The sequence below is a fragment of the Dicentrarchus labrax genome, unplaced genomic scaffold (assembly GCF_905237075.1).
Source record: "Dicentrarchus labrax unplaced genomic scaffold, dlabrax2021, whole genome shotgun sequence".
NCBI lineage: Eukaryota > Metazoa > Chordata > Actinopteri > Moronidae > Dicentrarchus > Dicentrarchus labrax.
Genome location: NW_026136710.1, coordinates 16,135,728 through 16,162,813, shown reverse-complemented (window position 1 = coordinate 16,162,813; position 27,086 = coordinate 16,135,728). Strand labels below are relative to the sequence as shown.

The following is a 27,086-nucleotide window of genomic DNA, read 5'->3' as shown; positions in this document are numbered from 1 at the left end:
TATTTTCCCCCAGTCTCTCTCCCATATAACAGTGTCACAAACCAGTAGATTTGCATTTGATAACAGTACACTTTTGGATTATGAGTCACATTTTTGTCCAATTAATGGCAGCCTAGGGAGTTTGTGGCTTCCCTGAGCGAGTGAACTGTTTTCATTATAGTATCCCATCTCGCTTCTTCTTTTTTGTAAGTCTCCTGATCCTGTTTCAGCTTCTAGCTAAAATTGGTGAAAGAAATCACAAATGTAATCGGTTACTGAATTTCTGATGAGCAAATAACAAAACACCTTAGCCCAATGCTGAAACAGCTGCCACACTTGTTTTTGATTTCCCAGTCCTAACCCTTTATCCCCATTACATATAAGAAAAAGATTTGCTTTCAGACACTCATGTTGGGGACTTATTCCAAACAGCCTGTAAAAATTGAGACCAATAAATGGCACTTTTATTATATCAGTTATAAAAGTTTTCTAATCCTGTGTCCACCCATTACCCAGGTTCGTACTCGTGACACAGCTGCACCCATCGGTGCCTTCATGTGGCCTCTTCACTGGTCCATGTGGCTCGGCATCTTCGTCTCCCTCCATGTCACTGCTGTCTTTCTCACCCTGTATGAGTGGCACAGCCCCTTTGGCATGACGCCACGTGGACGCAACCGCGACCGGGTGTTCTCCTTCTCCTCAGCACTCAATGTGTGCTACGCTATTCTCTTTGGAAGAACGGTGGCCATCAAGCCACCGAAGTGTTGGACAGGCCGCCTGCTGATGAACCTCTGGGCCATCTTCTGTCTGTTCTGTTTGTCAACCTACACTGCTAATCTAGCTGCTGTCATGGTTGGGGAGAAGACCTATGAACAACTGTCAGGGATACATGACCCAAAGGTACAAAAGTCTAAAGTTGATAGATTCTAAATTGATCTACTCTTTTTTCTCAAAGTTAGAACAATTTTGGTTATTTCACATAAGAGAAATCATTCCTTCCTTTTCTCACTGGTTTTAAGTGGGTGGGTCACATGCATCCTCAGACCATTCAGGATTCAGAAACACTTGAATCAGAAACTGATTGACAGTTGTTTGGTTGTTGAGTCACTGTCAGTCAAATCAGATCAAACCACACACACACATTCCTGATAGCAGAGTTTGTTCTTTTGGGGTAGGCAGCTTTTTTTGCATCACTGGGGAGACAAATCCATAATAACTTTTCAGCATATTGTAATTCAAGTGGTCTGAGAGAAAACTTCAGACTCCTGCACCTCCTCTTGGCTCTGTTTTCAGACTATACAATATACATTTTCTTTCCATTTTTTTCCTCTTTATCAATTTATTATGATGAAAAAATGGCTCTTGTGGAATTTCTCTTCAAAAATGTCCCTGATGATCACTTAACAAGGCTGCAGACCACAAGGTTAGGTATCTGTTCTAAATTTTGGAAAGGGGCCCTTCTTGTATAGAGTACAGTCTTTTAAATTTTAAGTCAGCAACTATATTCTTTAATTAAACCAAGGTAAGGTAATTAATTCCTTTTGTCAACTCACCAACTCTCTGAATCACAGGAGTGCAGGGATATTAAGATTCGGTTCCAGAAAATAAATTTAAAAAAGCAAATCAGTAAAAAGTTTCAAACTTTCCCAAAAAGAATCCAATGGAGGAAAAGAGAAACTAAACTAAACTTTAAAATAAAAAACGTCGATATTAATCAATATTACTGCTTTTTGAAGTCATTGTAAGGGTAACATCTCAATTTATTTCTTCTTTCCTGCAGTTGCACCATCCCTCTCAGGGATTCAGATTTGCCACAGTGAGAGAAAGCAGTGCAGAGGACTACCTCAAGAAGAGTTTCCCTGAGATGCATGAGTACATGAGAAGATATAATGTCCCGGCAACACCAGATGGCATACATCAACTCAAGTAAGACAATGTTATATATACTTTAGAGTACACACATCATGCAGACACACACATAAACATTCAGGTACACACTCATAAGAAATCATGTACTGTACCAAGTCATTGCTGGTATCACTGTCATCTGTCCTCTAATATTCAGTAACTACCGACCCAGTTATCTCTTGCTGTCATCATTCCCTGAAAATCAACTCCTTTCTGGTTACACAAATGCAAAAAAAAAGGAATCTTGCATGTCCAAGGAAAGTCAAAAATCTGAAGGAAAAAAAATTCTGTTATTCCCCACCACAATCCTGCCTGTTTGCATTCAGATCCCACCCTCCTCCTTACCCTGCCCTTGCTGTCATCCTAAGCTGCTTCAACATTCAACCAGCATCCCTGTGGAGCAAAGCAGAATATAGTGAGAAAAGGCAGCTGGAATGAAGGCCTAGGCTGGGTAGGACACTGAGTGGATGAAACAAGATTTTTCTTTTTTTTACTGAGCTTGTAAAACGCTGATTAGAGGGTTCAAGGGAAAATGTCATCTTTAGAAAATTACAACTGGGGAACAAGACAGCATACAACTGCATGCAACTATGAACACTCAGGGCTCAGGGTTTACTCCCCAAGGGACCAGGCATTAGTTATCAGTTACAGAATCATATAGTATTCCATGTGTGCACTGGACTATCATGTTATAGTATAATGCAGCTACTGTACAGTGCATTGACAGCAGTAGCCCCATGTGAAGATTAAATTCCACATGCATTGGATTTTGGGATTTCTACAGTTACCTTTATCCATAGAACAGGTATTAAAGATGCTGTTTAGGTTAAAGTTATTTCACAGATTGAAGAAACAAAGCCTGCAACTTTAGCAAATACATGTATTTTAAAATCACCTTTTATTTTTTTAGTTTAAGTTTTATAAGGAAACTGTGAATTTTTGTTTTATGCCTTTATCATGAGACCACAAATTAATTATTTGAGAAAACAAGTTTGGTTATCTCAAGATACCAAGATAATCAACCAATTATCATGGATGCATGGTAATTAATAGCTAAAAATAAATCAGATGTACATTCTCGTAGCAACTCTTTTCAGTCCAGTCCTGAATCCTGCCCAACAGTTACGGTGGTGATCTTGAAGGTTGCAGTTGGGTGTAATAAAATGAACCAGACACTCATTTTTGAGTTCTCCATAATTATTCCGTGATTTGCTTTATCATGATAAATTATCTTGTTATCTTGAGAAATTGGCCTTTTGCATTAAATAATTATTGCAATTGAGGCTGTTCACAGCTTCTATAGTTTTGATTGCCACATGGAGTAAGGACAGTTGATGTTTTTTTACTTTTTAATTTTCATAATTTTGGATCATCATGACCATGATCATATTTGAGTAGTCGTTAGTTAAAGCCATTAGTCAACTAGTTGTTAAATGTGAACAGCAAACACTGTAATGATTCTGAGAATGTGACTGATTGTGAAGGATTTTGAAGGAGACTGAATATGTAGTTTTTGTTTGAATAAATTATTTCCAACTACACAAAAAACAAACTTTAACAGTTAACAGTTACTTAGTTACAAATAAATTACAAATCATTACAAACTCACTCCTGTCCCTGCCTGAACACACCATGTCTTTGTCCTACCCAGAGTCAGAGTCCGGGCTTGAGCCGGCTCCAGTTCTCATGCTCATTCTCCTGTGCTAGTAGTGTAAACAAACTGTTCTTTGACCTCCCAGTTACTATTACAAGAGCAAAGGTCCATGTTGTAACAATCCCCTAATACTTTAGTCCCCGAACAAGCTCCCAAGTTAGACATTGTTGTTTTTTTCTGCAACTATCTGTCTTAAGAAAAGTGCTTCCTAATATTTTGTATCAAGTTTTTTTGTTTGTTTTTGTTTTGTTGTGATAGATATAATATTTCCTTAACCCTGTTTGCTATAAAACCATTTCTTGTGTACATGTACTGAAATTTAGAGGTCTATTTGCGGTTGTCTTATTTCTCATCCCTGCACACTATGCACCCATGACAGTATGTGTTTTTGTCAATGGTGTTTTTACCAGTGTTTCAGCTTAATGAACATGTCTCACCACAGCAACTGAAAAACAACTACTAACTGCCGCCTGTCTGCTATATAACGAGACCATTTTGAGAAAGTGCACTGACTGGAGCATCAGACAACTGCCATTATGCTATTTTGGCTTGCTTATTAAAGTGGCAAATATGCTTTTGTGTGCCTTAATACAGTCTCGCATAACACAAGCTTACACTTGTAATAAAACAATGTATTATTCGAGAGTATTTTAAACCTGGGTGGTAACATAACTTACCTCAGGGCTTTTCAAGAATATTTTTCCCTGGTTGACCTCAGTGATTCAACTTTAACAGAACTGCTGTGTCTCACATCGCCTTGTATTAAATAAAGCCACAATGCAGAAACTTGTCCTGTCACTAGCAGCATTTTCCATTCTTGCCATCTGGATGCAAAAATATGATTCAGCTACTTTTACAGACATCAGGAGGAGGATAATGCAGAAAAAACAGCATCATGTTTTAATCATAATGTGTAGGTAACTAGTTGAGGTTGAGGAAGTGCACCGGTCATAAAATACATAACATCAATAGCATACTATGGGGGGGAGGACAATGACATAAGCTGCAACCAGGCTGCAACCTAATTCAACCTGTAATAATAAACAGCCAGCTTGTGCAGAGTAGATAGCGGAGGATTTCAAACACTGTCCTTGATAACAAGGAGAAAAATATAGAGAATATCTTGAAAAGGCTTTGTGGTATTTGTATCCCAGCAGGCGTTGGCTGTCAGTAAAGACATTTTGAGTTTATTTGCAAAAGCCTCACGGAGAGCATTTGCGATTTAATATCTCACCTCCGTATAAATGACTTGGAGTGAGGAATGCGAGTAAATTGGCAGAAACTGTAATTTTACTGGCATGGTGCCAGGAAGAGTATTGGAAAACCACGGGCAAGAACAGCCTGAGAAATATGCGGTTCAGACGAGGCAAAGAGGTTGTGAGAAGTTTGTTGAATCATTTACATCCCATTTTCAGTGATTGCGGTAAGCTGCCCTCTGAAAGGCTTTATAAAATACCCACAAGCACAAAGCAAAACAATTCATTCTCCCATGATTTTTATTTATTCATTTTAGTTTTTTCACTACTTATTGTTGTGTTAAGTATGTCTACAATATGAGTAAGATTGTATGCTTTATCATGAGACAATCATTGGACCTTTGTTTTGAATGTCAAACACAAAACAAACGCTCACAAGTTCTTTCAGTCTATTCAACTTTACCGTACCCATAAAATGAAGTGAAAGCATGAAGTTTACATCTATGACCTACCAAAACAGACAAATCAACCTCTTTACACTCTTTATGTAAGGTCAGAGTTGTAACATGAGGACAGAAAGAGAGAAAATACGACTCATAGCAGCAGAGCAGGAGTGAGATGACAGAGTAAGGTTAATTTAAGTTTATGTCTCAGGAGATGTTAATCATGTGAAATTTAGAGTTTTGTTAGTGCTATGGTTATATTAGTTACCACAATGAATTAAGAAGAGTGACTATGTCTCAGTTCATCTATCTGTCTGTCCAGTCATCCATCAAAGCATTTCAAATATCACTGATCAGATTCTCATAAATCCTAAAGGCACAATTAACACTCTGCTCCAGCATAATTGTGTGAACATCACACACAATGCCATATATTTGTGATCATATTTTGTGCAATGATTTACTTGATTCTACACTGTTTATTTTGAGAGTGTGCATAATTTGTGTGCACTGAAATGTTTAATTAGTACAACATGTTGTGTTTATGCTGTATAGTTCAGTAAGTATTAAAGCTGAGCTCTCACCATATCAGTCAAGATTCTGTCATTGCACTTCAGCTGTAAACAGAAAAGAATTTGGGAAATCCCTACATTTGCACTTCCATGTATCTGCTTTCTGTGTGTTTACAGGGCCGACCCTCAGCGGCTGGATGCATTCATCATGGACAAAGCTCTGCTGGACTATGAGGTCTCCATAGACGCCGACTGCAAAACACTAACAGTCGGAAAACCCTTTGCTATAGAAGGTAATGCATGGAAGTTTATTATGTGACAAATTACTAAAAAATTGAACTTAATACATGTGTGGCTTTTCTATCTTAATGGATTTTTTTTTGGCTATTTAATTAAAGTTATTTATTTATCAAAAATATTTTAGATTAAATAAGTCAGTCATTGCTTGAAAACACTACTCTGGAGTGTGGCACTAGAACAGTGTTCACAAATATGTTTGGTTTTTAATTATCACTAGATTTTAAGAGGTCTTTCTGCACGACCATGAGCAGTTTTAGGACAGGCCTAAATATAACAATATCAATCACTCAACATTAACCCAGCGGTTAATCGTCTGGCTTTCAACAGCTTAGATTCTCTTCTGTCTACTGTTAATCTCTGGTCCATTTAGCAAGCTTCTTCCTCCCACTGTGAAAATGTTCCCATGATGGTTGCTTCCATTACAGGCCACCACAGTCCCAGATTCCAGCGTCGTCGTTAATTACTTAATGCACCCTTAAGCCTTCAGGATACAATACAAATCAATCAGTGTACTTCCTACCAAGGCAAGGTACTTCTGTAATTGGCCATTGCTGGATTTGTCACACTTTCCTGGCATGCTAAGAAATTCTGAGATTTACTTCCAATGTCAAGTGCCAGCTTTGTTTTAGAGTGACAGTGGTGCTTTCTGATAAGCACGAAGACATTTCTCCTTTCTTTCCATTCTGTGCAGTTATTTCCCTTATTCCTGTGCACAGCTCTAAACCAGTGACAGAATATAATGGCAGTAGATGGAGGTGAAGTGAAAATGATTTTGTTGTTGTGACAGAGGAGTAATGAGTCTGTGCTGTGTATTTCCGCTGGCAGGCTATGGGATTGGCCTCCCTCAGAACTCTCCATTCACCTCCAACATCTCAGAGCTTGTTAGTCAGTACAAGTCAGATGGCTTCATGGACACGCTGCATGACAAATGGTACAAGGTAGTCCCCTGCGGGAAGCGCAGCTTCGCTGTCACTGAGGTAGGAACAGAACCACCTGTTACACACAATAGCAGCAAATGCACTGTTTTGTATGATGGAGATATTTAAATAGATGAATTTCAAAATATTGTATCCTTCATGACCTATGGATATGGTTTAAATATAAAGGTTTGTTTAAGCTGGTCTTATACATTTTTTAACACCAAGCATACCCAATCAATATTTTTATTGTAGCAATGAATCAAATGCAATGTGTAATGGTTTGCTCATAACAAGCTTTCAGAAAATGATCACCCAACTCTGCAGTCCCAGCTCTACAGAGCGATTTAGCATCTTCCAGCACATTGTTTTAAATTTCCAGCCTGCAATCTTCTTGTTTGGTTTCATCCCACTGCTCTCATCATCCTCTTCTCCAGCTGCAGCAGACAGACAAAGTGAGAATCCACCTGGTGAAAACTGTGAATTGCTTAGTAGCAGTAAAAGCCCGATATTTCCTCTGAGGGTTAGTGGAGACCAAAAGTTACACAGACAGAAATGGGACTTTAAATGAATGCTAAAGCCTTTAATGACGCTTTAAGTAAAGCAGTTGTACAAATGATAACGTCACCATAAAGGAACAGTCTGTATCATAAAATCGAAAATAAAATAAACTATCTCTCTGGTCATTTAGATTTCATAATAGAAAATACTATAATCATATAGACAGAGCTTTCCTGCATCTTTATTAAGTGGAGTTGGTTTTTATAATTCCCTTTTCCTTACCAAGAACTCTGCTTAAAAACAATTTTTATATTTGTTCTCACAGAATACTTTCCCTGCACTGCCTCCACGTACAGTAATTGCTCCTCACTAATTCAGACCCTGGCCCCTGACCCCCCAGCTGCTAACCAAGCTGTGTCCCTGTCATAACTTCAGTCCTAAACAGTCCAGGGGCTGTGGTCCATTCTGTTCTGCTATTACAGAGCACTTAGCTCTCTTAGCAGCCTGGCCATCTCTCTGCCCAGCTGTGACTCTGGAAACCTCCAAAGTGGCTAGCTCAGTGCGGACTGCACACTCCCTACCAAGCATGAATTAAAAACTCACTTCTTCATAGAGGAATTAATGCACCCCTCTGCCCCCTCTTCTTCCTGTATTTCTACTTTTCCTTTTTATTATTTATTTTTAGCAACAGTTTGACATTTCTGTTTTCCAAGCCACATAGCCTCTACTGGTTGCTCATTATGATGTCTAACTAAGAAGCACTCCTGGTGTGTGCCTTCTGACTGACAGCAATATCTAATTCATAAATGTAAATTACCATTTTGTGACTCATATGAGTAGCAGAGGTAGTACATTTCAGTGAACAGATTCAGTGTCGGTAAAGTGAACCATTTTTCACTGTGTAACAGCTAGACGTGTTACAGATGCTATCTACCGTTGCAGACATTTAAATTGCTTGAGGCACATTTCATTTTGCAGTATCATGCCCCCACCTGCCTACTGTGACAGCAGAGAAAGCTGCTTGACCAGTATTTTACTTCATCTGTGCGTCATTTTAACTTTACATACAGCATCAGTCCAATGCCATGTAGAAAACACAATGTGGTGGCCACCTCTCCCATTATAGATATTGTTCTAAGTTATAAAGAGTGTGTATCATTTAATTAAATCAACCTAAACTGAAACTTCATGTGCCCAGAAAGTCTAGTAAAAGTAGCATGTTTTGGCAAAGTTACAATGGGCTGTCCAAAGGAACACTGGACAACATCAGCAGGAAATTCATGTGATATAAGCAATGCGAATTACTCACTAGGCTGGCTCAGTTTAGTCCTGCTCAGCATTTTTTTTTTTTTTTTTTTTAGCAATCTTTTATTCCAAAGAATGACTGCTACACCATCAGCCTCAAGCCTGGCATTCTGAAGAGATGAAAAATCTGATGGATTGGCTTCAGTGAGGCAGCCAAACTCTCTGGCATTAAGCCAGCTCGCTGTCACCCCAAAGAAGTTGATCCCATTTGAAGTAATAAAATCAATACCAATAAATGACATATTATTCAATTACCTAACATTAAGAGGGCCCCAACTTAACATTACCAAGAAATAAATTGTGATCAAAGGGACAAAGATTATGAGTGTTATGTGCTTTATTGAAGTTATTCAGAGATTTTTACAGCAAATTTATGCAATTAATCAATGAGTGTGGTGAACCAAAGGAGGTAAAAAAAAAAAAAAAACAGAATAAGAAATCATTGTTCTATATGGCTGCGCACAGTGAAATAGACAGGAAGTGTGTGTTGCCAAAACTTGGTAGAATATGTGCTTAAATGTGCTGATCCAAAGAATGTTCTCAACTGTGAGGAATTTTGGAGTGGGTTGATACACAATAACTTACACTGCTTTTTATGCACTAGAGCTAAGTATTAGATTAGATTAATGTCATGTATCCCCAGTAAGCTTGTCTTACTCGTACAGGATAATACCATAGTCATTTTATCTTTTTCCTATCCAAATGAATCCCCAGAAAGTTTAAAATGTCTTCCCCAGCAGCAGTCAGATGACACTGCTGTCTGTATTGCCAGACTTCCTGGGAATCATCAGCTTTCACTCTCCAAGATTTCATTACAGCCAGCCCGTCAAGTCACAATACAGCAATGACGAATTTAATCCATCATGTATTCTTCTTCCAACATGACTTTATAATGCAATCACTGCAGCTGCGGCTGTTCCATACTCAGCAGTAAAAAGATTCATATGAGAGTGTACATCTGCAGTAACTGCAACAGGTGCTCAATTAAGGAAAAATTGGATATCACAGTAGTCGATGGCTATACTTGCAGAGTCATGGTGCATTTGTGAGAGGTTTTTCCCCATAGTGACACATCTATAATAGAATGAGTGTATATTAAGATGTGAGGGGGGGAAACATCACAATCTTAATGAGAATTGTCTCCCACAGTGAGATGATGAGTGTGGAGAATGAGAAAGAAGTCAAAATCTCACACTGATTTAAATAAAACACATTGTTTTCCAGGAGAAGAAACTAAGAAATGGTGATTATTTTATTTCAAATGTCTAATTATCTGATACTGTACACAGGTAATTTATGAATTATTCAGTTCAAACAATATTATAATTTTTTACCACTGCTTTATGCTGTTGTTTACTTCTGACAGGAGTGAAAATAGAGTTGAAAGCAAACATCTCGCAAAACAGTCTCGTCACACAAATGTTTTACAACTTTTACAACTGCAGCTGCAATGATTTGGTGTTATAAAGTCAAGTTATGGAAATAAATACATGATGCATTAGGTTTGTCAGTGCAGCGTTTTGTCTATGTGAGCTGTTTTTAATGGAATTTTGAAAACAATGGGAACCGATGACTCCTAGGAGGTCGGCCAAACTTGGTGTAATAGAGACATTTAAGGAACTTTTGACTGTGGTGAATACATCAGTTGGTTCACATATTTCATGGGTAATAATGGCAACAACAAAAAAAATAAATAAAACAATTACACAAGTTTTATCTTAAAAGTATTAACTGAAGAAACAATTTTGCATATGCCAGCCAAACACTACTGCCACGCCTACAGCAGAAAACAACATCTGCTTGAGTAAGATAAGGATACCCAAACACATGCAGTTTTACGATTGTTCTCAATTAATTTATTCTAATACAAACATAAAACACAGAACACCAGTTAAAAAAAAGACAACAGATAGGAACAAAACACAAGAAACAGAATCAAATGTGTTATCTTAAAGACATTTACATGTCAGTGTCATTGCCATAGTCAATTCGTTGAGCTCACCATCTGCAAAAGGATGCATATTGTATGATGTGGCTTGCTTAATATACAGACCATGGGAATTTCAACTGTATTATCAATAATTAAACATAAATGTTGTAATGTGTATTCTTGTTTTATCTTGTTACATGTCTGTTTTACCACCATGCAGCACAACCTGAGGGACGTTTTATAATTTTACCTCCTAGACAGAATTTTCTTCTCCTCCAGTAGGAGCAAAACATAATGCATCCCTGATCTCGTATTCTCTGCATCTCCTTTCTGTCTCCTTTGCCTGCCTATAACCTCTCTCACTCACTCACTCCGTGTCTCTCCAGACGCTGCAGATGGGTATAAAGCATTTCTCCGGTCTGTTTGTGATGCTCTGTGTGGGCGTGGCCTTATCTCTACTGACCACAATAGCAGAACATATCGTGTACAAGCTGGTGATCCCGAGGGTGAAGGAACCGCGCTTCAAATACTGGCTGCACACTAGCCAGGTACTGAACTCACACGCAAATACGCACATATACAACACAGTAAAGCACCATTTCAATCATGAGTTGGCAAAGAACAGCATTTCAATCAGCAGAATCACATTACAATCACCACAAGTACAGAACTATTTGTATAGAAAAGTGAAGTATTTAGACGGTGATACATTTTACTATTGTTCTTCCTCTTTCTCCCTCCCCTTTCTCACTAACACACACACCTGCAAAAACACTCATAGCCTCTAAACCTCCTAATAAACAACAGATTAATCATAGAAAAACAGACAAAATGATTTACAGTAAGCATGTGATAGCTGACGTGGCGTTTGTTTTTCCAGAGATTACACCGGGCCCTCAACTCAGTCTTCACTGATGACAAACTGCCGACTGTTACCAAGCCTGAGAAAAGGTACTGTCATTGAAGGCTCAACACTGTTTCAGTTCAATCAAATAAATCCACTATACAGATACATCACATACATTCATGCTTAATGTAATGGTTTTTTTTTTTATTAATTTGATTTGAGGACATCGGTAACTGATTGAACTGAATATGAACTGTCTTGTTGTTTATGACCCATTTAGCGCATTTTGTTTTCACTTGGGACTCATTAAAACTCTTGTCGTGCAAGGACAAAAAACAGACATCAGAAACAGGCTTGCAACTGACTTAAGGCAGCTCTAAAAGTCCCCCTCCACTCAAAAATATGTATTCCTTCTTGTTCCTACAGTGGAATGTTTGAGCTTCATGGTGCAGAATGACGTATGAGTCCTGGTCTAGTATGCAATTTATACAAGTGTGATGTAGAACCTTGAATCCACCAGTGCACATACACTGAGAATGTACTTCACTGTACATCTTTAGAAAAAAAATGTATATTCATAGATTCAGACATTTTTAATGAGGTAGAAGGAGTGGATGCCCTTTTAAATATTTTTATGTCGAAATTATACTTTTTCTTGCTAAAAAATTGACTATTTGTATACAATGATCAGCCATAACATTATGTCCATCTCAGCACCCTAATGGTCATAATGTTATGCAACACCATACACAACAAACAGTGATGCACTGTGTGTTCTGACACCTTTCTATCAGAACCAGCATTAACTTTTTCAGCAGTTTCTCTCGTCTGTTGGATTAGACCGCACGGGCCAGCCTTCGCTGCCTACATGCATCAGTGAGCCTTGGTCACCCATAACCCTGTCACCAATTCACCACTTTTCCTTCCTTGGACCACTTTTGATAGGTACTGACCACTGCAGACCGGGAACACCCCACAAGAGCTGCAGGTTTGGAGATGCTCTGAACCAGTTGGCTAGCCATCATAATGTGGCCCTTGTCAAAGTCGCTCAAATCCTCACATTGCCCATTTTTCCTGCTTCTAACACTTCAGCCTTGAGGGCAAAATGTTCCTAATATATCCCACCCACTGACAGGTGCCATGATAACGAGATAATTAGTGTTATTTACTTGTCACCTGTCAGTGCTCATGATGTTTTGGCTGATCGGTGTATGTTGTAACACACAAGTGGAAATAGTGGAAAAACATATGATGATGTAAATGTGGCATTTGTTTATTTTCATGTACTAATTTTAGGAACATCACAGTCTGCTCATCACTCCACACAGGTCAGGTTTTCGTCACAATTTTTAGTCTGTTTAGTGGAAGCTTTATTGGATGTTTAAGTGACATGCTTCATTTGTGTTTGGACTCACTGTTACGTACCTCTAGCAGATGTATATGTCTATTTCCATTGCACTTTGTCCCATTTTAATTTTATTGATACGCCCACTTGTCCACCTCCACCAAGTTTAAAAAACCTTTTTTAACACTTTTTTTTATGTCCAGTCTGGACATTGCTGATAAAGGTGGTTGGAAACACATTTCATTGTTTATTGTTACTCCTCATAGAGTAGCATCAAACTAGTGCACCCTCTACAAAATGTAATATACTTCCTACCACTTCAAATCATAAAATAAAAACTATTTTATAAACAGCAACCAAACAAAGAAAATTACTTTAAGGAAGCCAAGCAGAATTATGGGTAGTCAAAAGAACATATCACATATCACATATGTCATTCACATCAAAAGCACAGATGCACTTTTGTCACAAGCCAATTTTGCAAACTCAAACGGCCCATTGGCCAAATTATCAGGCTGAGAATAAGTGACACCAATTAACATCCAAGTGGCAGTTAAGGGATCCATTTTTAATCAGGAACTAAGCAGAATGGTCAGTCTGTTGGAAGCTAATTATCAGTAAGGGAAATGGAGGAAATAATCTCGTGCTGACGTCACGAGTATTGTTTGGCACAGTGGGGGAGAGGGGGAGATTTAGTAAATTGTGAAAGCTTCTCTTTGGTCAGTTTCAGTGCCTTTTTAAATGTTGCATGTTCCAGCTTAGTTACATAAACCTTCACAGTCATTTTGACACCACCACTGCAGTGTGTGTGTGTGTGTGTGTGTGTGTGTGTGACACTGTAGCCCGTTTTATTCACATTTGATCACTGCTCACATTGCCATGTTTAATGTCACATTGGAGCTTCCTCTTTGCTATCAGATAAGCATATCTGATGTAGGGTAAGCAAAGTGGGAATCGTATCGCTCTTTTTAAAGGCTTCTAAGCGGAGATCAAAACAACCCTCAAGCTTTTGCTGAGCAAATGAGTTCTATTTTATCTTTTCTCTGTTGGAAAAATTCTGCAGTGCTCGATTTCACATCTATCCCTACTTAGCACCACACACGAAGAGGACACTCAGGTGGAGCACTCAAAGTGGGGATTAAATACACGTAATAATTATGGAGCCAAGGCCATGTGAGGGATGCCTGTGGTAATGAGGATAGATTACCTACTGCTGTATAATTACACTCATTCAATCAAGCTATTTTGCATCGTGCCTGCACGCTGTCTAGGAGTCAGACATTATAACTGTCATATTGTCAGTGTCCTGCAGACACCCGGCGTGTCAGAAATGTCTGTCTCACCTTTTATGTGTGTGAGATTTTGTGCTGTGAATGCCAGCATGATGTCGGTTCAAAGAAAATTCACCAAAAACTTTCCGTGCTACTACTGCAGTACACCATAGAGAATATAAATATGGTATATACACGGCTGATGGCTTAAAACTACCACTGAGGATGGAACCATAATGTATTTAATTTTGCTAACAGTGTTGTAGAAAAGCCCAAAGGCATCAGAGAAGTGTGTTACGAGCAGTGTCTGTGATACCCTGAAACACTCTGTGATGTCCAATTAAGATCTTTTTAGTATCAAATGCAGCGTTAAGGTGAGCTTGAAAAAAGACCTTTAACTGACATCCACACTAAAATATGATTATTGGTCACTTCTAGTAGATCAAGAATATCAGTACCAATTTAGCTAGTCGTTTGAATGGAGATTTTTTTAGTCAATATTTTTTTTAATCAATATAGCATTTACATTATATTTCTCTTCAGTTTTAAAGCAATTTTGATGTTTCATGTATTATCATATATATTATAATTATATTTTAATATATATTTTAATTTTGTGTATTAAATGTTTTGTTTGTTTGTTTATTTGTTATTCATGTAGGATAACAAATACAGTAAATCATGCAATATCTGGGATGTTCAGGTTTGTATTTTCCTCACTTCCTAGAGTTACAGTTTCCTTTTTCTGCAACCAGAGCAACTCTTCAGTGTGAAAGTGAAATAATTGGGCTGGGATTGTGCTTCCCTGTTTCACTCCTGCTGTGTAATTTTTGTATAGCACACCATCGCCACAATTTTAGAGGAGCGCAAGCACAACCGATAAGAGCCACTGTATGACAGGTGAAAACAAGAAGACCAAATTTCACATTAATGTTTTCCCCTTCCACAAGGTGGTCAAGAGGTCATTCAAAGCTGTAAAGTGCTGCAATGTGTGTCCCCACATGTGGTAGGGATTCAGTGGCTTGCTCAAGGACACTTCAGCAGGGTGCATATTTTTCTGGTGCACCTGTGTCATGCTTGTTGAAGGATAGCCTCCCTATTCACTGTACTACAACTGTGCCTATGTCTTGTTGTGACTGCTGGTAGCAGCACCTGTACTGACAGATGGGTTGTGAAATACTGGTCAGTGGTGAAATATTCCATTCTAAGGATGTAACCGCTGCAGGAAAACATGACTGTGGCTGTGTTTGAAATCACATGTAACATACAGCTTATTACTACATCAGTATTTATATTGCATACTGCCTACTAAATGAATAAAGTATGCCGACAGTTCACACTGGAGTATATTCAAACATAACGTCTTCTCTGTATCACATGGCTGTATCGATCACAACAAGCTCTGAGATAGATCTGACTTCTTCAGACCAATTACAACATTACGGTCCAAGCTACCACTGAATAAAAAATTGTTTATTACAAATGTAAATGAACATTTCCTGTTACACTCAATGTGATATTTTCCAGTATTATTTTCAGGCAAATTAAGGTAGAAAAAAGGAGGCAATCTATCTAATATCCCAGATGGAGCGGGCAGCATTAGCAGCTACTGTGGGTATATTTTCCTGAGAAGGTATAAGTTATCTTATAATGTTCACCCAAAGCAGTGCTTAACTAAACAGAATAAATATGACCATTTATAACAATTGATAGAAATGTTGCTGAAGTCGTCTGCTGTGTTGGCTGCAGTGGTCTGTGGGGCAAGAGGGGTCTGTGAGCGGACTGGCCGGCTGGCATGAAACCCCTCCAGGTTGGCTGGATCACTGGTTCTTCTGGAGGTTCTCAACTCAATTCTCCACTGACTAGCTCACGCCATACTCAGAAATTCTTGCTAATCTGGTATATATCCGGGAGTTTCTTGCATACACATAATTCACATATTATACAGTTGAAACACACTACATACCCAATTTGACGTCACAGTATGAATAGTATGTTGGTATGTGATTTCAAACACAGCCTGTTCTTTCGTCATAAGCTGCATTAGTTGACCTGTAACAGAGAAGTATCTTTGATTATAGGAGGCTGTGAATAACAGTCTTGGATTCTGTACTTGGTATATGTGCCTAAAAACTCTGTATCCACAGTAGGTTCCAAGGACATTTATAAAACCACTGCGTATGGAGAAAATCAACATTTATGAAAGCATAAATGCAGGATAGGATGTAATGAGAGGAATCTGGTGACCCTGTAAACCAGAAGTAGAGACCAGAAATCTCTGAAAACTGAGAACTGCTAATGGTGTGGGGAAGAGGGATTTGGCCTCTCTGAAGAAAAGGAACAAGGGTATCACACCTTCCGAGTTGTGAAAACTAAATTATCTCTCTGTAATTGATGAGGAAAAGAATAGGGTGACTTTTAGCTGTGTATATAGGCTCTTGGCATCTTCATATACAGAATGTATAACAAAGAGCTCTCTTCTTTTTGAGTTAGAAAAGGAGACTTCCTGTGATGTCAGTCACTGGAATATAATAATGAGCTTCACAGCTCTTATGTTTCAAACCTTAAATGTGTAATTCCTTCTTTCATATCTCACACAACAGATATGTTTTGTATAAAGTCACTGATATTTTAGGGTGAATTCCTTTTAATCATTTTGGAAAATAATGATGATGTGGAAGGGCATCCTAACATGCAGAAAAATATAATGGCTTGTATTTCAGCATGCTTTTCATCTGCACACTTACCAACACTGCGTGGTGCACAGTTTCCTTTCTGACCTTGATATCATTATTTTTTGTCGGAATCTCTTGTGACATTTTGTGTGAGAAGTGTTTTTATGTTTTCCAGTGACATTATGTGAGCTCTGTCTCAATCATCATCATGCCTATTCATACCTATAAAATATAAGATAAAATAAAAAATAAGAGATAATTAATCAATTAAAGCAAAAACAATGCACACAAAGCAAAAAAAAAAAAGTAAACTGCGATTTAAAAGCCCAATGTTTCTACATTCATTGAGTGCTAATGGCAAAAAAGCTCAGCCAACAACTGTTTTCAGTCTAGACGGTGTAACGCCTACCAGGGACCTGCGTCAGATCACCTGGCTGCTGTGAGGTAGTATAATTAGTTAGAGAACATCTGTGCTATAAAATTTAGGACACTGACACAAACAGGTAATGTCTATAAAGATGCTGAAATGGAGTGATTATCTGAAGACTTCAGGCTTAAGAGATCTGATAATGTTAACCACAAATATTCCCTCTTTCTTTGCAGCCATATGTAAGCACAGGTGCCTTCTTGTCAAAGTGTGCATTTATCATTTTAAGATGAGATTCTTTTTATGTTCCTATACTCTGATGTCGCATCCTTCAGCTTAAGGTCTCTTTAGATGTCAGGAGTATCTCATTAGATTCTTCTTGTCACTTTTTTATCAACAGCAAAATACCTTTGATTCAGATAGTTCTTAAGTTAGGCTTCAATCCGTATGATGGGAATCTCTCTTCTATACTCCTTAATTTCAGCTTGCAGATCTGGTCCAATAGATGTGGAAAAGTTTCAGAGGAAACCAAATTTTGTTCTTTTCTGAGACTATGGCAAGTCAGAGCCACCCTATAAATAACTACAGGAAACATTAGAGTTGACTGGGAGTATATTATATTGTATTGGCACTTTATATTCTGTTGTGGTTGTGTTCTTACTTTCAGTTATAGAGAGCACAGAGTGATCTCAGGAGCTTTGTATAATGCCTAAAGTTTATGTTCATAAAAAAGTTTCTTTAAGTTGATTTTTTTTAGTTTGTACCATAACTTAAAATGGATTTGTAATCTGTTTACTACTACAACATTCTTATGAATATAATTTTGTCTTAAAAATACTTCCCTTGTTTTATTTGTTTGAATAAGAATTTGGGCATTGGCATTTAATTCACTGACTCATCGAAACACCTCATAATGTTTTTTTAGCAGACTAAAAAAGTCAGTAAACAGCCGACTACAAAAAGTTCAATACCATAAAGCTGATTATGTGTTACCCAAAAGATAAACATTTCAGTAACACAATATTCAGAATCAATTAAATGCCCTGCATTGAGAAAATTTTTGTCCATAGTTTGGTGAAGCATAAAAGCAAGGACACTCGCTGGTATTTTCTCTAAACCCTAGCTGACATCAGCCTTGTGTAATATCAAATCATGTATTGGTGATACCACTTTCTCTCTGCTTTCCTCCTATCGTGTGCTGATGCTGTGAAAAAAAGGGGGAGCTATGGGTAAAGGACCAAGGTGACTTGATGTTGCAGGAGTTTTTCATGGCCACTGCAATCAAAGGGACTGATATGTCACCAAGGAGAATCATGGTTGGATGTTTGTCTGGCTTTAAAGATCCAGTGAAATAGCTTTGAGAATATTTTTTTCCCGTGGTTTCTGATGCTTCCACAGTACATGAAACATGATTATGCACAATAAATCGGTTGAAAAGAAGGCAGGACAAATGCTGTAAAATTGGCACTGATTGAGGATCACTCTCACTCTCTCGCTCCTCCATCACTCCCAAGAACAGCGTGAAGATAAAGGATTTGTCAGGTGATAATATATGACATTAGTGATGTTGAACTGACACCTCACACTGCCAACCCACGTTACTGCTGCTAGGTTTCATTAGCTTAAAGATGAAGGTAGACCTCCAGGTTGGAAACTGGGGCTTGGGGGGAATTAATTGGACATGAATTTGACGTCTACCAGGGATCCTTGACAGTCAAGTTCTTGTTATGTGTCTTAAATACCTGCATGTTGTTGGGGGATATTCATTAAAACAAATATATAATAATATAATATTATATTTCAATAATGACATGATTATGACATCCTTGGCTGCTTTACCTGCAGCATCAGATCCTCAACAACAGATGCACAATGTTTATTGGATGTGCTGTTCTTGCTCTTACTATAATGGGCATGTTATCACAAAATAGGTTGGCAACTTGACCATTAGGCCAGCTCAATACAGTGGAGTAAAACGTAAAAAAGAGAGATAAGGTCATACAGTAGAGAGAATGTCATACATGATTTTAATATGGCTTAAAATAAAGATTTGTTGCTAAATGTCATTATGGATGACAACTATTTTTATTTTTATTAATTTAACCAGGAAGTCCCTTGAGTTTGAAATCTTTTCTCAGCGGGAGACCTGGCCAAGACAGCACACCAGTTACAATTTGCATAGCCTTACATTTTTCAAATGGGACTAGATCATTAAGATGCAGTAAAAGTAAGTAAGAGAAAGCTTTTTCCCCCAGCTCAGTGAAAACACCAGGAGTAGCCTAATCCACGATCATATATACATTTAAGTGTAGAGTTAATGATCAAACCTATTCAGACTATTTCAAGTTTTTTTTTTTTTTTTTTTTTTTTGCCTTTTCATGCCTTTATTTGATAGAGACAGCTGAAGATCGACAGGAAAGGAGGGCAGAGAGAGAGGGGATGAGCAAAGGGCCGCAGGTCGGATTCAAACCCGGGCCACTGCAGCAACTCTGTAAATGGGTTGCCAGCTCTACCGACTGAGCTAACCGAGCAGCCTATTCAGACTATTTAGATATGGAAAGCGTAGGTTTCTGACTAAAACAAGACTAAGAGTAAACAGCCAGGCAAGTGGCTCTGTGGCTATACTTTTACTTATAATTGTCATTGTCAGCATGTTGTAAACAACTCTAAGAATTTTAGCATGTTAGCAAAGACAATTTGGTACTTAGCACTAAATACAGCTGAGGCTGATGGGAATATCATCGGTTTTGCAGGAATTGGGTCATAAACTAAAGTAATGGACAAATTAAAATCTGACGTAATGGTGGTGCTAAAGGATAATTATTTCTTCCAGAGGGGAATATGACAGTGTGTATCAAATTGCATAGCAATCCATCCTATATATGTCAGGATATTTCACAAAAAAACTAAAATGTGAAAATTGTGGAATCAGAAAAGTCATTAGGAGTCAATCTGTCCAATAGTTGAGACATTTCAGTCTGAACAAAAGTGGTGGACTGACTGACCAAGCAAACACATACAGATGTTGCCATCCCGAGAGCCAAGCTCTTAAAAGAAATTAATAGCAGAACAGTTCACTTCAAACACAAAAACGCATTTTTAATTTATTGGGACATTCAGGGAGAAAACTGGCACAGCCTTTTGCGAGCATTCACCCTGGTTGTTTGTTTTCCTCCAGGAATCTCGACATGAGCCTCTTCACAATAGCAGAAATAAAAATGCCACCTTACACTTTTCTGTATATCTGTCTTACCTCCAGGTGCAATGAGGGAAACAACCAGTCAGCATCTTGGAATCCTGCAGAGTCCTCCCACTGCAACAGACGCAGGGTCCTTCCACAAGAGATGCAAAATGACCTGGAACGCCCATCTTCCCAGGATCTTCCTCCTCCACCACCCCCATCTCCCCTTCCTCCCCATTCTCTTCCCCTTCTGGAGAAACACCTGCCAATAGTAACCAACTCTAACGGTCGCTCTGACCTGTTAGGGCGGGTGTTAGGCCCAGGACTGGGGCCAGGGCAGGGGGGCTCCGGGCAGGGCATAACATCAGGACAGTGCCGGGGTTTGGGTGCAGGCGACTGCGGCCCCGGTCTGGGTGTAGGTAGGAACCCGCTGGTTCAGGAGCTGTCAGAACTGGAGGGTCAAATCCTTGTAATCAAGCAGCAGCTGCAGTCAGCCATGAGGAGGAAGAGAGAGCTAGAACAGTACCAATCAGAAAACCAGCAAGCAAACCAGACTGCACCCTGTCAGCCCACTAGTCACCAGTCTAACCAGTTTGGTCAGTATACCCAGTCCCACCAGCAGACTAACCAACACACAAACACACTCCCGGAGTTTTGAAGCTTTCCTCCTTTGTTTTGCCCAGAGAAACCAGGATAGACATGGGACTAGTTTCCAAAACTTCCTGTAGGTTCTGGAAAAGGATCCTTGTATGAGGTTGTTTAAAGATTTCTGGGCGCTAAATCCTCCATTGGGCTCAGGAGTTCCACTGAACACTGGACTGAAACGTTCTCCAGGGATCAGATCCAGCTCTGTAACTCAAGGAGAATTTTATTTGACTTCTGGAACATGAGATCTACTTAGACGGGAGGCATTGGACAAAGGTAAACCAGGAACCCTGAATCAAATTTGTTTTCACTAGCTTGTTGCTGTCATTGAAGAGCTGTGCAAACCCTCCTCTTCTTAACTTCCCTTCCCCCATTTTCTTCACCTCCTTTTCGTCTCTTTCCGATCCCTTCATATTTTCCTTTTACTACCATTCCTACTCCTCTCTCCTTCCTCTGGTCCCGCTCATCCCTTCCCTTTTAAGCCTTGTCTCTTCAAGGGTACAGATTTGCTTGCCATGATGATAAGCTTTATCATAGATATGACGACTCTTTGGTATTTAAGCTTAGTGGCCTAATTCACCTGAGTCTTATGTTGAGACTCATTGAAAGTGTAAATGACCTGAAGCTGAACCCAGCCACTTAAGTATTTATGTCCTTGTGTTTTGCTGAAATCTTGTACCTTTAACAGGGAAAGAAAAGAAATACAATTTGGTGATCAGTTATGACCTAATGATTCTGGCCTTTGAAAATGCATTAGATAATTTTTTTCTAGTGCAACTTACAATGGGTTGGTGGATAAGTTATTACACTAAAGAACAAAAAAAAGATATAAAGCTTCAATAAGACACCTCTATAATCATCAAGAACATCTGGTTGGCATCTGGTGATGGATAGGACAATACAAAATGTTATTTTAGGGATCACTGTATAATGTTCTGCACTCCACCGATGCACTTCTAGTTCCTTAAAGAAAGCTGCACCTACAAGTCATCATTTAACTCGTCAGAGTTTGACTTATGGCCTGGATGTTTTTCTTCTTCATAATGGTTTTGGGGTTATAAACAACACAGGATCTGAAGAAGAAATACATTAAATGGTAACACATAAATCCAAGGGTCTTCAGCTTTTTCCGTCAGGGACCTAAAACAGGGCCTTTTACCCCGCCACTTGAGATCATATCGGTGCTCTTGTAGTCTCGTGACACAACACAGGCCTACCATTCCATTTTTGGTACAAGCCCCTTGTTAAATAGTAAACGTAAAAATGAACATAGACCACTAGTCAAACTCTGACATCTTATTTGAATATGATGATTGATCACAACTGAACACACTGAAGCAGTCCCTCTGTGATGAGACCTGTTTTCTTGCATCTTTTCTGTTTACATTTGGATGTGTTCTGTTATTAAAAACTTACCTCTCTTCTTTGCACTTAAATTCAGTTTTTTTCTTCAATCTCCCTAAAATGTTCTAATTACCTCACACATGAATATAGAATATCCATTACAAATAACAACGCAGAATATAGGACAGTAGTGCACAGATGCACCTCTACTTGGTTTTTAATAACTGTATTACGCCTCCATAACCTTGAAACTGTTAGTAATGACAGTGTTTCATTTTAACAACCTTAATGTCACCTAGCAACAAAATTAATTTACTGACAACTGACTCAAATCAAGACCGGAGTCTTGATGACTATCGTGCTACTCTCTCAAGGACTTAAGGGATGTGCTATGTGAATAGGTGATGAAGATTAATCAATGAAACCAGTGGTACAGAACAATGGCTGACATCGAGGGCACAGCGATCAAACTGTGCATTGAGGATTTATATGCTGTAATCCCCCCCCCCAAGTCGGCCATTGAGATTCACTTGCAGTTACTCATTTCCTCCCATCTAAATAGATTCCATTATGGTTTTTTAAAAAAAAAAAACAACCTGCAGCTAAATACATAACCAACCCACTCAGAGCTTTGCTGCACACCTTGAAAGGATATTTGGTTGTTGCATTATTCTTCAGTCATACTGCTGGGGGACAGCAATTTGGACAGGAAGGCATACTCAGAACAGCGAAGGATGACATTTTATAAACACATGGCATGGTCAAATACTGCCCTACACACACACACACACACAGTCACACAGTCTCACACACACACACACACACACACACACACACAGTCCCTATCTATTTAGCCAGTGTGTCTGCAGGGTAAGCGCAGGCTGTCACAGCTGAAATGAATACCTGACAGAGCAAAAGAGCAAGTGCACTGGCTGAGCCATCAGCTTTCTTTGTGTCTCTGTGTGTGTATGCCTTGCTTAGCTGTGACATAAACATCACTGAAGTCGCTGCAGTCGTAACCGGATGGATCAACAGAAAAACTAAATAACAGCCTGATTTTAGTGTATCCGTGCTCATTCTAATCACTTGTCCAGGTAGCATGTGTGGTTGGATGGCAGTGGTGTGAGGAGAAAAGGTCTGCCTCACAGGATTTGAGACTTGGTTCATGTGAAAAATAAAGTCATATTCATATTGACTTATTTTGGGGGCTTGTCTAAACATAGGTTTGCTAAAACATCATATTTTTGTCCTGACCCATTCTCAGAGGCAACAGTGTGAGAAATCAGGTGTCTCCTTTCCTCGTCTCCTATAAGAAATTTTTGATTTTTTGAAGAATAACCCTGAAGATGTACTAGTCCTCTGAGAAACTTTCAAGCATTTAAAACTCATTATCTATTTAGTGAAGTTGTCCTGGAATTATTTAATTATTTTAAGCATCATGCTTGAGTACATATTTTACGGGTGTTTTCCCCCCGAACTCAACCTCCTTCTACCTTTACTGATCAAATGTTTAGAAGTAGGGTGACTTCCAGTTAAGTTCAACTTTGTGCAGCTTTGACCAAGTGGCTGTGAACAAGCAGCCAATAGAAACAATGACACAGTATTTATAGTTATGTTTCTAGTGTGCGCCATCACCCTGTTTTGTACAATATTAATACGTAAGTTCCATAGACTTTTTACAGTTTGTGATCACTCAATGTCTTTTTTTATGAGAGGGAAAATAAAACACAAGAGAACACAGTGTTGCTACTGACTATTTAATTTGTGGACAAACCAAGAAAAAAAAAATATATGCAGCATTTTAAATAAAATGCCTTTTTTGTTCTCAAAGTAAAAGACGTTTATAACCACAATGATAATGAGTATAGTTGAAATCATGAATATCTATAAAACATCTTGAGTTCTTTCTTCATGCTGGGCGTATCTTCCAATGAGAAATGGAGTCACAACATTGCATCACAATCCACTGGTGGGTCGGGGAGGGGAAGGGGTGCCTCAAGGAGGAAAAGTGAAGCAGGAGTCATTAGCCTGGTTTCCAATAAAAGGGCTAGCCAGGCCTTAAGAAAGTCACTGAGTTTCACTCCAACGAGCATTTCTGTCTCTCTTTTTCTTTTTTCCATGTATTTTCTAACGGTGTCTTCCATTGGGATTTCAGTTTAAATATAAATGTACAGCCTTATGAGTGAAATCTTTAGGCAGATCTGGCACAGGCTAGCCCTACTAGACCCCTCTGTAGAAAAAACCCTATTAACATCACAGTGAATCAGGAAATTGGGGTGAAACACACACAGAGTGATCATTTCAACCAATCATATTTCACTTTCATTGTGACTGATAACATGGCAATGCAAGTGCCAAACCCCATTTTCTGACTCGGAGGATGTCACTGACTCTTCCTTGTCATTTCCTCCAAAGGGGATTGGGGTTGTTCCCCAAAACACCTAAAACTGATACCAAAACATATCCAGGTTTACAGCAGGCAAACAGGTCCAAATGGATCATAATAATCATACAGATTGACAAAAATCTTTACAAAATATGACCTGACATGGTCAATAAATGTACAGAAAGAGATAATAAAAAGAAGGATTCTGTCTTTTTTCCTCTGTACAAATGACAAACATCACAGAACAACAACATCAATATTTTTCCATAGCAGATTTTTCAGACTGAGGGGGATAGATGTGGTGATCGACGAGGCAAATCACCAGACAGGATGTGATGTAAAACAGAGTGAGTCAGCTGACAGGAAGTGTGCAGGTTTAACACCGTCAGGATAGGCTACAGCACTCGCTCATACAAAAATGTACAAAACACTGTCCTCTAACTACAAACAGCACACCTTGGAGGGAAAAAAATGTCCCATGTTTCAAATGGTTTCAAGTATCTGGAAAAAACAATCTGTGCTTAAGTTTGCCTTGTGATATTTTTACAACTAATGAGATCTGTGTGCCTTGGCAGGTTGATTTGAGCATAGCCCAACTAGATGAGAACCATTAGAAACATGTTGTATTTTGTCCCCTAGGTGAATTAAACAGATATATCAGGAGTGTTTTTTGTCAAGCATTCGGAGCCACGTGGCATGCGTCCTCGTCATTGTGTCTGGAAGTGCTGTGGAGACGCAAACGTGACCCGGTGCTGCCCCCTTAGTCATGTGACCTCCGTCATCGATGCCGAGTGGTTCTGAAAATGGACGTGGGAGGAGGGATGGAGTATAAGGGTTGAGAGGAATAAGAAAGAAAGTAATAAAGAAAGGAGGGAAATGTGTGGAAATGAAAAGGTAGAGGAAATTATTGTCAACCAATATTAGGAGTGCTCTGTGTGAGGTTTGTATATGTTTCTGTGCAACTGGGAAGGAGTACAGGGGTGTAGTGCAAAATGTCATGCCCGTATGTTCTTTTGAACATGTGTCATTGCTTTGTGTAAAGAGAAAGAAAGAAAGAAAGAAAGAAAGAAAGAAAGAAAGAAACCCTGTTTTTAGTTGATGAATGCAACACCCTTTGGGAATTCCAGGAAATGTAGGAAAACTACTAATTGAGGCAGGACATGAACATGAATTACAACAAATTACAGTAACAGCAAATTACAGTACAAACCAAATTACAGTAGTAGTAAACTCAAAGTATGTGAAGGGGGATTTTTTTCTAAGCTTGCGGTCTTGAGGGATCTCTGCCAATTAATGGGGAAAGATAATGTGCATCATAGAGATTAGGTTTTTGAAATGCCAGGTTAAGTGTTTTGAGGTACCTGTGCGCTGAGGGTCTCCAGAGGGCTCTCTACACGGGGGAAAGTCATCAGAGGCAGACCGCGGTAATCTTCAGTTTTCTGTTTAGCTGCTGCACTGTGGACGCCTTTGAAGTTGTTCACAACACATATACCCTGTGAAGTGTGAGGACAATTCAAAATTAATAGCAAGGTAGGTTAACAATGCCACAGTGTTCAGTGGAGCTGAAACATCAAGGATTCATTCTCAGGATGGGAAAGTTAGTTAGCTAGCTGTGACATTCTGACCTTGTGGCTGGTATTATGACATTTACAAAAGTTACAAACTTTATGTGGTTCCAACCAGGCTGGGTTGCCAAAGTATTTGTTTACTAAACTTAAAGGTCAAGTGTTTAGGATTTAGTGGCATCTAGCGGTGTACTTCCAGATTGTAACTCCCTCGCTGCACCCTCCCCTTCCAAGCACGAAGGAGGAACTATGGCAGCTACGAAACATACAAAAAATGTGAATGGCCCTATTTAGAGCCAGTGTTGGTAAAAATCATGTCTTGATACTATAAAGATTTTAATATGCAGTTGCACTGCACTGCAGGCTTTAAAACTATTAAGAGCACCATTGAGATTTAGAAATATTATTTCTTTCTATTTCAGAAACGTTAGTGTTCTAATATAAAGTTTATATGGGAGCAAAAGATCAATCAACCATTGCATGAGTCAACAAAAGCCATCCTTTGATGTAGTCAATGGAGATGCTCTGGGGTTTTCCTCTTTGTGGCGTGGCACTATGCCCAACAGGACGAATGAACTAATGCCTTGTTTCTTTATTTATATGTCTGTTAAGATTCTTGTAAATTACAGTTACTTGTAAATTCTGTTGTATTGCCCATCTGTCGGGTTCTTCTAACAGTAGACACCACCAAGGTTGCCGCATTTCTGTACTCCACCATGGACTAGTTAATCAAAGAAGGCAGCCCGAGGGAGAACCCCCAACCCTCCTCCCCCAGGCCAACCATGCCCTTAGGCAGTGGTAAAGGAGAAAATGAA

The 27,086-nt window shown here is 38.9% G+C and overlaps 2 protein-coding genes across 6 annotated transcripts in view; one reads left to right on the top strand and one right to left on the bottom strand.

Moving 5' to 3' along the window:
* The window catches only part of grin3a (glutamate receptor, ionotropic, N-methyl-D-aspartate 3A), a 45,980-nt gene extending 23,568 nt beyond the window's left edge, over positions 1 to 22,412 (top strand). Inside the window, exons 4-10 of the mRNA XM_051413241.1 lie at positions 496 to 879; positions 1,760 to 1,905; positions 5,870 to 5,985; positions 6,818 to 6,969; positions 11,032 to 11,193; positions 11,526 to 11,596; positions 20,410 to 22,412. Coding sequence (XP_051269201.1) covers positions 496 to 879; positions 1,760 to 1,905; positions 5,870 to 5,985; positions 6,818 to 6,969; positions 11,032 to 11,193; positions 11,526 to 11,596; positions 20,410 to 20,989 — 1,611 coding nt within the window. The 3' untranslated portion in view covers positions 20,990 to 22,412. The remainder of the gene's footprint in view (positions 1 to 495; positions 880 to 1,759; positions 1,906 to 5,869; positions 5,986 to 6,817; positions 6,970 to 11,031; positions 11,194 to 11,525; positions 11,597 to 20,409) is intronic.
* Positions 22,413 to 24,061: 1,649 nt separating this feature from the next.
* The window catches only part of plppr1 (phospholipid phosphatase related 1), a 73,510-nt gene continuing 70,485 nt past the window's right edge, over positions 24,062 to 27,086 (bottom strand). For 3 of the 5 annotated variants that reach the window (XM_051413415.1, XM_051413414.1, XM_051413417.1), the window contains exons 7-8: positions 26,068 to 26,199; positions 24,062 to 25,503 (exon numbers count right to left, since the gene is read on the bottom strand). In XM_051413415.1, coding sequence (XP_051269375.1) covers positions 25,471 to 25,503; positions 26,068 to 26,199 — 165 coding nt within the window. In that variant the 3' untranslated portion in view covers positions 24,062 to 25,470. Of the gene's footprint in view, positions 25,737 to 26,067; positions 26,200 to 27,086 lie in introns of all 5 variants that reach the window. The other 2 variants (XM_051413419.1, XM_051413418.1) reach the window with 2 other exon arrangements.